Source organism: Colossoma macropomum, unplaced genomic scaffold, assembly GCF_904425465.1.
Source record: "Colossoma macropomum unplaced genomic scaffold, Colossoma_macropomum, whole genome shotgun sequence".
In the NCBI taxonomy this organism is placed as follows: Eukaryota; Metazoa; Chordata; class Actinopteri; order Characiformes; family Serrasalmidae; genus Colossoma; species Colossoma macropomum.
Window position 1 is genome coordinate 8,817,474 of NW_023494807.1, and position 12,936 is coordinate 8,830,409.

At 38.4% G+C, this 12,936-nt stretch overlaps 1 protein-coding gene across 5 annotated transcripts in view; it reads right to left on the reverse strand.

Annotated features, from left to right (window-relative positions):
* Window positions 1–1,042: 1,042 nt before the first annotated feature.
* schip1 (schwannomin interacting protein 1) overlaps window positions 1,043–12,936 on the reverse strand; it is a 96,657-nt gene continuing 84,763 nt past the window's right edge. For 3 of the 5 annotated variants that reach the window (XM_036555938.1, XM_036555939.1, XM_036555937.1), the window contains exons 5-7: window positions 7,462–7,585; window positions 3,649–3,742; window positions 1,057–1,356 (exon numbers count right to left, since the gene is read on the reverse strand). In XM_036555938.1, the coding sequence (XP_036411831.1) occupies window positions 1,305–1,356; window positions 3,649–3,742; window positions 7,462–7,585 (270 nt within the window). In that variant the 3' untranslated portion in view covers window positions 1,057–1,304. Of the gene's footprint in view, window positions 1,357–3,648; window positions 3,743–7,461; window positions 7,586–12,936 lie in introns of all 5 variants that reach the window. The other 2 variants (XM_036555936.1, XM_036555935.1) reach the window with 1 other exon arrangement.

Sequence of the window (12,936 nt, forward strand, 5' to 3'; positions counted from 1 at the left end):
TCAGAACGTATTTATTACTTTCAATAATTCAATACATTTTCATTGTGTGAACACATAACCTGGACATGATAACCTCACAATGAACAGTTGCCAGTTTTCATCACCAACGTCCAGTGAGAGCAACAGTGTCTGCACGTTCCAACCAATGAGTGTATATATTATATATGATACATAGTGAGTGTATATATCGTGTGTACAGTTACAGTGTATATATCATATCTACAGTCAGTGAGAGTATATATACATCAAATATACAGTCAGTGGTTCAGCTCCTCTTTGATTGTATCGTCTCACTCTTGTTCTTACAGCTTGTGGAGTCTTGTTACAGTGGAGGATCTTGAGGGGTACTGGAGCTCCACCAAGCGTAGTCTGCTGAATGTGCTGAAGGTGCTGTACAGTCTGCTTCGGTCTGCACTACCATGAACGAAAAGTGAAACTCAGAAACCGCATTAGCTCATTTATCCCAACGGTTATATGTATCTGACACAGGGAGACTATATACTTCTCCACAATGACAAAACAGAGGCCTAGAAATACCCCAAAATAATGTTAACCTGCTTTAATATACACCATGCGTAAAAACACTGATAGACTGACTGACATTTTAAACACATTTCATATGACAAAAAACTGCACTCAGGCCACAGTGTATGAAACAAAGTTTTTATTTTTTTATCTTACATATTTGTACATAAACATTTCTCTCCTGAAATAAAGAATCTGAATACAATAGGATGAAAATGATATTAACACACTTATTTAAAATGACTTGTGTCAGAGAATCAACATTCACAAAATGTTGAATACCGATTAGAGTGAACATATTACCAAAAGCTACGACTACAAGGCAGGCATGTTTCCTTTAGACTTTTAGCACCTTCAAATGAAAGTTTCAGTTGAAAACTACTGTTTGTGCAGAATAAAAACAGGCCAACTTTTAAAATACTGTCCAACTTAAAATTTTTCAGCAGTTAATCCTTATTTTCTTTATACAATGAGTTTTTAGCTTTTATATCTGACTTTCTACTAATTTCTCACTATGTTTTTTTTTCTGTCTGTATTTTGACAGTTATAATTTACTGGCAAATGTAAAAAGTTAAAATTAAAGACTATTAAGAAGCAAGGCCAATCACTGCACAGAAAGCCAGGAACAGTATCCAAGACTCACACTTTGTTTTTCGCCTGTCAGGAAGTGCTCCATCATTTTGTATTTGTACAACCACAGAAGCAAAAGAAAAGTGGCTCTTCTCTGTATTGACGCCATGATGGGAAGGGTGGTGGAGGTTAGGGGATGCGAATGGGGCTCATTTGGAGAGGGTCTTCTCAGCCATGTGTTTTTGCTGGCTCTCAGCATGCCTTTGGATACACACACAAATACTCACAGTAAGACATCGGTTATGATATTTAAAGGCTGTTATCATATTTAAAGTCCTTCAGGCTGGGCGACCGGCGTGTTTACTTTTTTCCACCAGAACCCCAGTGCATGAAATTTCACTATTTGTAGCTTCCAAAAGAACCCCTTAAAATACTGTGTGCAGATCCTGCTGTGCTCACAGGCCACTTTATCAGAAACCCCTCCCTTGTAGTTCCATCTAGAGCTTAAATAAGGCCCCCAAAAGTTTGCTCCAAACCCCAGTACAGCCCATTACTACATGAACAAATTTTAACCCGAGCTCAAATCCTGTTCGAAACTGACTTAAATAGGACTTAGTGTTGAATAAAACTTTACGTTTTCAAGTTTCAGTGAACACGCTGATGTATTTATATACTATTTTCCAAACAAAACCATTCTGAATGTTTCAAGGGCCCATATCATAAAATTTAGCGTTTCATTTTTCCTTTAAAGGTGCAGTGTGTAAGATTTAGAAGGATCTATTACACATACATTTTTATGACATTTGGCAGATGCTCTTATCCAAAGCAACTTACAATTTGATCATTTTACACAGAAGGTAGTGTAAAGGTAGTCTTGCCCAAGGACTTTTATTGATATAGTGTAGGGTGCTTACCCAGGCGGGGATTCAAACCCCAGTCTACAGTGTAGAAGGAAGAGGTGTTACCCACTACACTATATTGGCATTACATTAGTGTATAATCATCTGTATATACAAATTGTGTTTTTGTTAGCTTAGGATGAGTCCTTCATATCTACAGGGGGAACAGCTCCTCTTCCAACAGAAGCCGCCATGTTGTGCTGCCATGTTTCTACAGTAGCCCAGAACGGACAAACCCAAAGCTGGCTCTAGAGAGCAACTTTAATGTTTAGCACCGGTTGGTAGACAGAAAGAAGAATAATCAGTGGTTGTTTTAGTGCTGGCTAACCATTTTTGAGGACCCAAATTTCGACCAATGGAGGATCATACGTATTATATAGCATGAGAAAAAGCGAGGGAGGGTGAATCCTCATTGTCATAGAAGCGAAAACATGAAGCAGCAAAACGGAATGGAGACAGGCGACGGAAGAATACCTGACGGGCACCGTAGGTTCTACTACATGCTTGGAAAGGGAGTGAGGAAGAGGGTGGGATTCAATTGGTTGCAGTTTGCAACCTCACCTCTAGATGCCAATAAATCTCGCACACAGCACCTTTAAGATCGATTTATTGATCATTATGCACCAAAAACAGTGATAATTAATTTTTACAGGATTATTTTCCAACCTCTCAACCTAGGCTGTTTTTATGAGCTCTGTTTTGATAGGCTGTCCAGTACTGTCTCATTCAAAAAAATAGTCAGAGCTGAAACACTTATAACTTCAATGTGAGTGGGCGGGGCTAAACTGCTGTAGGCTGAATAGGTGGATATATGAAAATGAGTCGCTCCTAATTACATCACTAAAACGATGAATTCAAATCGGACTGCATATTTCTTGCTGCATATTTTCCATATATGTACTGAACAGTGAACAGTACATTATGAGATTTTAACAATATTAATATATTACTTTGAACTTTACAGGAAATTTACTTTTTTCCATTATACTGACTTACTTTAAGTAAACCTACTTTCGCAGGTTAGCAGTGGGATATTATTATGGGACATCCCTTCACTTTTAATAAGAACCGTAAAGTAAAATAGTAGAAGAACCTGAAGTAAAATAGTAACAAACGTGCAAGCATGCAGCAGCTTCTCAATTCCACTACCATGTCAATGCAGTGCTGTGCTGAGACCAAAAAATATCTGGACAACAGCAGTCCTGTGGTCAGAAACAGACCAATGATGAATGGGGTGGAGGGGGCTGATAAACTGATATGATTGGCTACAGTCTGTAATTGTACACCTACATAATGGACCTATAAGGTAGCGGCCAGTAAGAGTAGGCACAATGTAGGTGTTTCCAACAAAGTGGACAGTGAGTAAATGTGCAATACTGGAACAGACAGTGCAATCCTACGTATGTTTTGGAGTGCCCCAGCTGTCAGATGTTTCAGTAGTGACAGCTGATGTCATAGGCATTCGTCTCAGCACTTCCCCCACCCTCTTCCTTCTGACCGATGACTCTTTACTATAGCGCTCTGCCTCAAACCACATAATGCTGCATACTGCTCTTACCTCAGCAATGATCTAACTTAACCAGCAACCTACAGGCTGCTACAGTCAGTGAGAAGCTATCAGATAGGTTACATGGAGGAAGCAGAGACTAATTACCTGGTCAGATCCTCAATGTCCACTAGCATGGCGTCCTGCTCCATGTGAAGCTCATCTCTGATCAGCAGCAGCTGCACAAGCTCCTCATTCAAACCTGTGCACAATGACAGCACAAACATCACCACCACAGTGTCAGAAATAAATGTCAGTATATATGTATTTATATATTTATATATATAAAGTAATATTGCATTCTTAAATATATGTGTTTGAATACTACAAACTATTCAGTTACCTCCCCTAAGATTTGTTTCTTCTGAAAAAATTCTGAATTCTGGGCATTCATTTTATAACAGCTTAATTTTTGACATTTCAGTCATTTAAATCTTCTTTCTTTGAGCTCTGTTCAACATGCTGGATACATCTAACATTTAGATAATTTCATTTACAGCTTCCTAGAGTCCTACTAATAAACCTATAATAAAAATGACTAATATATTACAGTCATTTTGCACATTTATCTGCAACCAAATGTTTTCCTATATCATTGAAATGAGTAATTCTAAACAGTTGAGCAGTAGTGAACAGTGTTTCACAAATCACAAATCTCAATATAAAGCAAAAAAAAACAAAACTGTTATAAAAAAGTGCAAATGTTTGGGCGCCCCTGGTTAAAACTTCTAACATTTGTTGTTTTTTCTAGGTGAAAATGATGATAAGATTAAGAGCATCACATACATAAATGTGATATGAACACAGTGTCCATAAAAAACACAGTTTCTGCTGGAAAATGCAGTTTACTGCATTTAATGTAATTTAATTAGTGCTTGGGATTCAACTGAAAGAACTGTTTAAAATCTACAAAAACAATAAACATTATATAAAATGAAATCAACATAAAAAGTGAGCTTCTTTTCTGGAAATTTTACTCTGCTTAAAGTTTACAATACTGTATATGGGGTAATTGTAAGTTAAGAAAATAGAAGAAAAGAATCAGAACAAGCTGTATCAGGTTTGTACATGTCAAATGAACCATGCTGTGCAGCTATAGAATATATATATATATATATATATATATATATATATATATATACATACACACACACACACACATATATATGTATATATATGTGTGTGTGTGTGTGTGTGTATGTATGTATGTATGTATGTGTGGTATATATATATATATATATATATATATATATATATATATATACTATATATACTATATGCACATACAAACACACACACACACAAGCTGCAAATGAAACTGAAATGAAAGTTTGAAAATGCTAATTCAGTTTTGTATTTACAATTGCATTTCCAGTGTGACACTATTAAAGACATAGTTCAATAAAAGTTTAAGTAAAGTTTACTTGGAAAAGCAAAGTGTTTTTGACATTTCATTTTCATTGTCTTAATGCTCTGACATATTGAAAAAAAGCAATAATAATCTGATTTACAGTCCTGTTTACAACTGCGTTTTCACTGTAAGTGAGGCTTCCTGTCAGTCAAACGCTGTGGTCGGATGTCGGGAGGGTTTCTTTAGTGCGAAGAAGTAACGAGTCTAAACTGTGGCAGTTCTTAGCACAGCTAGATGCTTGTTTAATACAATACAGACCTAGCATTAGCAACCGCGGAGTGAAATGTCAACATCACTAACCAAAGGATACTTCTGTCCAAAGTGATTTTTGTGTGGAAGTGATTGTTGACTTGCAGAGCTTCACAAGCACCAAAGTTAGTGACAGGCCTTGGGCAGAGGCTTGCCAGACTGTCATAGGAACGGTGGTCCTGGGTTAACGTGGCACTGCACATTTCAGTGCTTTTGCTGCTTTATCACACCCATTACACAGTCAGCGGTTGTTAACAAGCTGTTGATTTGTTTGGAAGTGATTCTTGGTCCACCATAGATGAAGCTGAGGGCAGCTTCTTATTCGTCTTTTCCCATTCCACCCTAAATGGTGCCGCAGTTACATTCTCATGCCTGATGTGCTGCTGCACCATTTAAAGGGGAATGGGAAATTCTGAGCAAGAAGCTCCTGAATAAGCGGCTGACTTCAGCCTCATATAGATGGTTCCCTCTATAGGTATCGGTATGTCGGGTAGTTTTACATATAGGTAGTTCCCGACATAAAGCTGTAGGTAGGATATTTTCGGGCAGAGGCTCGGACCTGAAGGCCAGGGCTACTGGGTTAGTGTGGTGTTTTCTAACCCATGTTGGTGCTTGTGAAGCTCTTAGTCAGTCAACAATCACTTCCACATGAAAATCGCTCTTTGGCCCGGTTAGTGATGTTGACATTTCACTCAGTGGTTGCTAATGCTAGCTCTGTATTGTATTAAACAAGCATCTAGCTTTGCTAAGAACTGCCAAAGTTTAGACTCAGCACTTCCTCTCAAAACACGGCCTGCACTAAAAAGTCCCTCCCGACTCCTGCCTACAGTGTTTGATTGACAGTAAGCCTCACTGACAGTGAAAATGCAACTGCAAATCAGCGATTGTTTATTCCTTTTTTGAAATGTCAGACTATGTCATTTTCAAGACAATGAAAATGAAATGCCAAAAGCACTTTGGGGAAACACTTTCTCTGAATACCATGTCTATAAGAACCTATGAACACGTTCGCAACATGTTATAATGCATTCATACAGCATCATAAACATGGCTATACAAATTTATAAAAATGCACCACCGTTAGCTTGGCTCTCACATAACACTGCATATCCAATAGAATGCTAGCAGAAATTAGCTGTGTGATGTCAGAGGGGGTTTCAGGGGAGAGGTCTGATGGATACTTGGTTTGTTGTGATGTAGTTTTTAAAGTGAGAGTGGTCGTTAAGGAAATGAGTTGTCGTTAAGGAAAGTGTATTGTAATATTACCTCTGGGCTTGTTAGGGGGATCTGAATATTCAAGACTTAAGCCTCAAAGGTCGAGCCCTAACAACACCCATGATGTGAAATAAAATACTTACACTTATTTGTCTCACTTTACACTCTGCAGGCTGGGACTGACTTCTTTGGCACTGACAATATGACGTGTGATTAACACTACTTATAATTAATTATGTTAACAGTTCATAATGCATAATAAACATGGCTATAATGCGTAATTCATTTTTATAAATACTTACAGCCATGTCTATAATGCCTTATGAATGCATTAATACGTTATTAATGTGTCAATAGATGGTCATAGACATGGTGTTCATAGAAAGTGTCACCACACTTTGCTTTTGCACACTAACTTAACAATCATTATACACAGAAATGCAAATGCAATTACACAACTGAATTAGCATTTTCAAATTTGCATCTGAATATGAATAACGTCTAGAATATGCTGCCATATGCAGCTATATACTGCATAGAAAGCACTGCAGTGAGAGCACTGATAAACAGCAAATTTAAGTCCATTTTTCACTCTACTGGTATATATTTAATGTAATAAAATAATTTAGTGAATTAATCATATCAGCTAACTCTTCATGAACTTTCCTTCAGCTAAAACCTATAAGGTGAGATTATGATGTGACTAAGTGTGTAATAGGAGATTAGCATTTGACTGCTTTTTTTATGACTAGGTTAACCACCTTTCTCGGTTTAAATATCAAGCCACAGCTCACCTACTATTGTCCTCTGTGGTCTAGTTTTGCTGACTGGAGATGAGTGGTGCACTAGAGGGACTGACGTGTATTGGACACACCTTTGTTCCAAAAATATCACACTGAATAGAAATTTTGTTACTCATTTCTGGTTTTATATTGAGTTTCATCAGCATCGTCTAGCACTTATACAGGCCCTTCAACGATTTCAAGGAGCCTCTGCTTTTCTTACTTTCATTTAAACAGACTGTCCTACATTGTGGGTGCACTTACTCTCGATCTGTGAGTGGAGGTCGTTGACGATGACCTGTAGCTGACCTAGGGTCATGTCTCGCAGATCTGTGGGCTTTAGGCTCCTCTTCATCAGACACTCACTGATGTGAGGCATATGGGGAAGCTACAAAAACAAAAACAACCAGTTAGGAGACCTAATGCACACACGAATAAAGTCTACAGACAGTAAATGGACAAATGACATACACCAGTGTCCATTTTATCAGCTCCACTTACTATATAGGTGAACTTTGTAGTTCTACAATTACAGACTGTAGTCCATCTGTTTCTCTGCATACTTTGTTAGCCCCCTTTATCCTGTTCTTCAGTGGTCAGGACCCCCATGGACCCTCACAGAGCAGGTACTATTTGGGTGGTGGATCATTCTCAGCACTGCAGCAACAGTGACGTGGTGGTGGTGTGTTAGTGTGTGTTGTGCTGGTCTTAGTAGATCAGACACAGTAGTGCTGCTGGAGTTTTTAAACACCTCAGTGTCACTGCTGGACTGAGAATAGTCCACCAACCAAAAACATCCAGCCAACAGCATCCTGTGGGCAGCATCCTGTGACCACTGATGAAGGACTAGAGGATGACCAACACAAACTGTGCAGCAGCAGATGAGCTGTCGTCTCTGACTTTACATCTACAAGGTGGACTGACAAGGTAGGAGTGTCTAATAGAGTGGACAGTGAGTGGACACAGTGTTTAAAAACTCCAGCAGCACTGCTGTGTCTGATCCACTCATACCAGCACAACACACACTAACACACTACCACCACATCAGTGTCACTGCAGTGCTGAGAATGACCCACCACCCAAATAATACCTGCTCTGTGAGGGTCCATGGGGGTCCTGACCACTGAACAACAGGGTAAAAGGGGGCTAACAAAGTATGCAGAGAGACAGATGGACTACAGTCTGTAATAGTAGAACTACAAAGTTCACCTATATAGTAAGTGGAGCTGATAAAATGGACAATGAGCAAAGAAACAAAAAGGAGGTCATAATGTTATGCCTGATTTGTGTATTTGTTGATTAGTTAAAGTTAGTTAAAATGAATCCATCCTCTACAGAGAACACATTTCAGAACATTGAAATACATAATTAGTGTTTATTTGCTTTTTTATTTTATATAACTTCTGTACAGGCCTCAATTTATGTTTTGCTTTTAATAAACAGTAAGTATGCTGTGTGTAGAGGATGTTTAAACTTTTTTACTGGATGTCACAGAATAAATTAAGAGATGCTATTCACATAGAAGTGACAAAATGTAAAAATACCAGGAATGATACTGATGTCATGACAGATATGCATCATTTTACCTGGAACAAAACTGGAAAAAGCCTTTTACAGTAACTGAGCTGTGTTTCTTTTAACATGAAGTATCTTATCTCACAAATCAGGCTCATCTCTTGCCATGTCAGACGTAATTTTTTTTCTCTACACTGTACCACTCCTGACCAGTGTAAAACCATCTCTCGTTATTAGCTGGTGACTGAGTCAGTGCCACATATTATTCATTTTATTAGAACCTGAGATTTTCCCATCGTCCAGTACTAAATTCTGAGGTACTGTAACAGTACTGGTCACTGCGTCCAATGGACTTTTAGTTTCAGGGAGATGACCTTTATCCAGCCATGTATAATGTTCCCCTGCCTTCCTAGTAGAAAATAACAAAATGAAACTGCGAGAAAATGAGCCAGACATGTGGCGCAGTCTCACCAGGCCTCACTTAACGTTCTATTTTTAATAAACTAAATAAAATGTGCAGAAGTGAGTTCTCTGTAGAGGATGTGTTAGTTCATTTTCACTCAGACAACAAAACCATGTAATTTGAGCAGGGGCTTATTCTGACCATGGAAAGGACTTGTGGTGCAAGCTTACACATCATCACAGTCACATCAAAACCCTTTTTAAAAAACGGGGGGGCTCTTTACAATCTGTGAAAACTTCATTACAAACGGACCAAAACATAGAACTAGCGACAATTATTTTAGTAAAACCTTGTCACATTAACAGAGTTAGCATTAGAGTTAGTTAGAGTTAACATTTCAGAGATAAGATGTTCAATACTAAACCCTATTTAATGGTGAGGGCCCACCAGAGGGCCCAAAGTTTAACTATACACGTCTATAACTTAAGAATAGCTCAGCCAGTTTGCACTAAAGTTACTGTAGTTACTGAATACTAAGCCTTAGTACGTAATAATCCTGGGACTTTATGGACTATAACAAGATGAAACTATTTCAGCACTGTTTGTAAACGTGATCAATGTTTATTTGTTTAAAATTACCCATTATCATTAATATATACAATATAAAATCAAAGCCATTGGCAATATCTCCCATGTTATATCTCCCATTTATTTAACTTTCACTCAAAAGTTTACTCGTTCTTCACCATCAGTAAAAAGCAGAAACATAAATTTAACAGGAAATTACACACATGCCTCAATAAGTAAGTATACCTTTATCTTTCAGTTTTTAATATGTCCACTCTACCTGTATTACAGCTTCCATTCCTGTCAGGAGACTCACTTTCAGTTGTTAAAGAAATCTAAATGTAAAGTTTAGTCTTAGAAGTTGTTTTTTTTTTTTGTATTTCTATATCACTGCTGTAGGAACAAAACCTCATATCTCCAGAATGGTAACTTTACAGGAGAAGCAAAAAACCTACTTTACTTTTAATGTAAAGCAATGGAACCAGACTTTTTTCCAAGTCATTTTTGGCCATTTTTTTGGTCTATTCATTGTAAAATTTACACATAATGGAAAAGGCAACATGCTTTTTCACATTATGTCAAAAACTGAAAAACGACAAAAATGTAGATACAAGGTTTTGTTACTGTACAAAAGTCTTAAACCTAACACAGTTTAAAACCATTTATCTTGACAATAAGTGCTTGTGAAACATAATATATCGTTCAAATAACTATAAATAGACGAAAAAGTAACAAGAATTTCTTATTTTGAAGAAAGTAGTTCACATCTCGTGTGCTAGTGACACTTGATTTAACATAATGAACGGTTCTATACGGCACCAAAAAGTGTTCTGCTATTGCTACATATCAAGCTTGTGACAATAGAAAAACCTTTCTTAGAGATGTACAGAACTGTTTTTCCAGAAATGCTGTATAAAACACATTCTCCATGAATCTGAAGAACCCTTTCACCATGCAAAGAACCATTTAAGCATGAAATGGTTCTACATAGAACTCATGGTTCCAAACAGAACCACTGCCTTTGAAGATAAATGACATCATACTGCCCACCCAACTCCACACAGGCCTGTCATGATGACTGGAGCTCCTCTGTGAAGTAGATGCAAGGTGACTTTAGCACCTCCCGCTGCGGCTTCCTCTCTTGGTTTCATTCTCTGCCCTGTAGTGACAGCGCCAGCGAGTGGTTACTCATGCATGCTGGGATTTCTAATGTTGTCGGGGGGAAGGAGAAATCCCCCCTCAGTTTACCGAACACTCTCTCCTCCCACACTGCTGCGAATAGCCACCTTCCTCTCTATGCAGGCTTGTTTTCTCTCGTTCTGTCTCTCTCTGTCTCTCTCTCTCTCTCTCTCTCTCTCGCTCTCTCTTTTCTGATGCAATGTTTCTCGCCCGTTTCCTCTCTGCCTGGCCATCTCTCTCCCTTCCTTCCTTCCTTCTTTGTAAGCCAGTAGTTGCAGAGTGTATGTGTGTAAGGCCTCTAGGTTTCACATCAGCAGTCACATGACACAGCCACCGGTTGCTTCCTGGTCAGCGTGTCACGGTTGTTGTGACGAAAATGAAAGCGGAAAGCCTGACAGTCAGAAGCAGTTCGCCGATACCTCGAAGCACAGTGAACCTACAGCGGACTTTCCTGTTATTGGGTAGCGATTATGTCACTCCGGCCTGCATCACGAACGCCCGAGGATTACATCATATGTTTTTATGGGGTCGAACCAATCAGCGAAGGAAAAGCTCCACTTACTAGTGATGACTGACGCACAGAATAGGCAAAAGTCCTGATCAGCTTTATTTTATAAACCGCTGAGGTTGACCTAGTTTAAGGCCAGGCATTCGTGTGTGAAGAATTCTACAGCAAGCTGGGAACTTGTGACATTTTGCACAATTATTAAATGCATTTCTCAGCAAAGAAGCTTGGAAACTTAACAGAGACAACTTTTCAGTTTGGTGAGCTCAGAAGATGTGGTACGCAAACCCAAGCATTTCTATACAATTTTAATCAGTTCACAGTCTCAGTTAACAGATTCAAAGAGATTCATGTTTGGTGCAGTTTTTTACAAGACATGAGAGACACTGGGCAAAAATATAATATCAAGATATTTAGCACAATATTTAGGTTCTCTGAGGCTTGATAAGCTGGAATTGGGCAGAGTGCTACATTTAAAAAAATATAAAAGCTACAATTAATTTTGTTGTGTTCCACAAACTGCGCAGTACTAAATCCAGTTAGCCCCTTAAATGGCCAGCGCCAGTGGGCCCAAAGTTTTACTACACACTTCTATAACTAAAGAATAGCTCAGCTAGTTTGCACTGAAGTCCCTGTAGCTACCGAATAATAAGCCTTAGTATGTAATAAGCCTAAGAATTTAAGTGGTTAACCAGGACTAATTATGTGCAGCATGCAGTTGCCTGGTGTTCTTAAATACAGATAAGCATTCTGGGAGCACTGCTTGCTCGTTTTTGTACTAAGATCAGTTTTTATCCGTCATCTTTGATGTACAGATTGACAATTTGGAAGGTTGTGAACTAATATGTCCCACTATAATGTATAATGAGGCCTAACTGATGTATCAGTTGGCAGATTATATCGGCCGATATTGGTGACCTGCAGTTTTATCACCAATAATTAGGGCGTTTTTGGTGGTGGTATTGCCAGGATTCAGTTCAGACGTGATCCTTAAATGAATGTGCCATGCTGGGCAGCCTAATGTGAGACATATTGCTGTCGTATATTTAAATATATGAAAACAATAGTGCTGTATTTACATGTTAGCAATAAGCGGTTGGTGGCAACCTGATTCCATTGTTTTCAATGGAGCAGTGACGGAAAATCCAGTATTATCCCATGGAATCCAATGGAAAGTCCAGTATTAAATAACAAAAAATGTAAAGAGTACAGAGCGTCCTCCTGGCTTTTCCCCCTTAAATATATAATCAACCCGGCTAAAGCTCTCCTCTTATATTTGTCCATTTATCATGCTGGCACCATGTTATGCATTCGAGTACCGCTATGAGACACGGAACAACGTTAAGCATGAGGATAAGAACAAGAACTAATGAAAAATGAGAAAATGAAGATGTAATAAACACAAACCGGAATCACAAAAGAGTACAGATAACTCCACATCCACAAAGTACAATATTTATATTATATATATAATTAGGCACAGTAGTAATTGAGTCTCCTCAGTTCCCAAATGCTTACAGAGTGTTGTTAAAAGAAGTGATGCCCCCATCACAACTTTTTTGAAATGTGT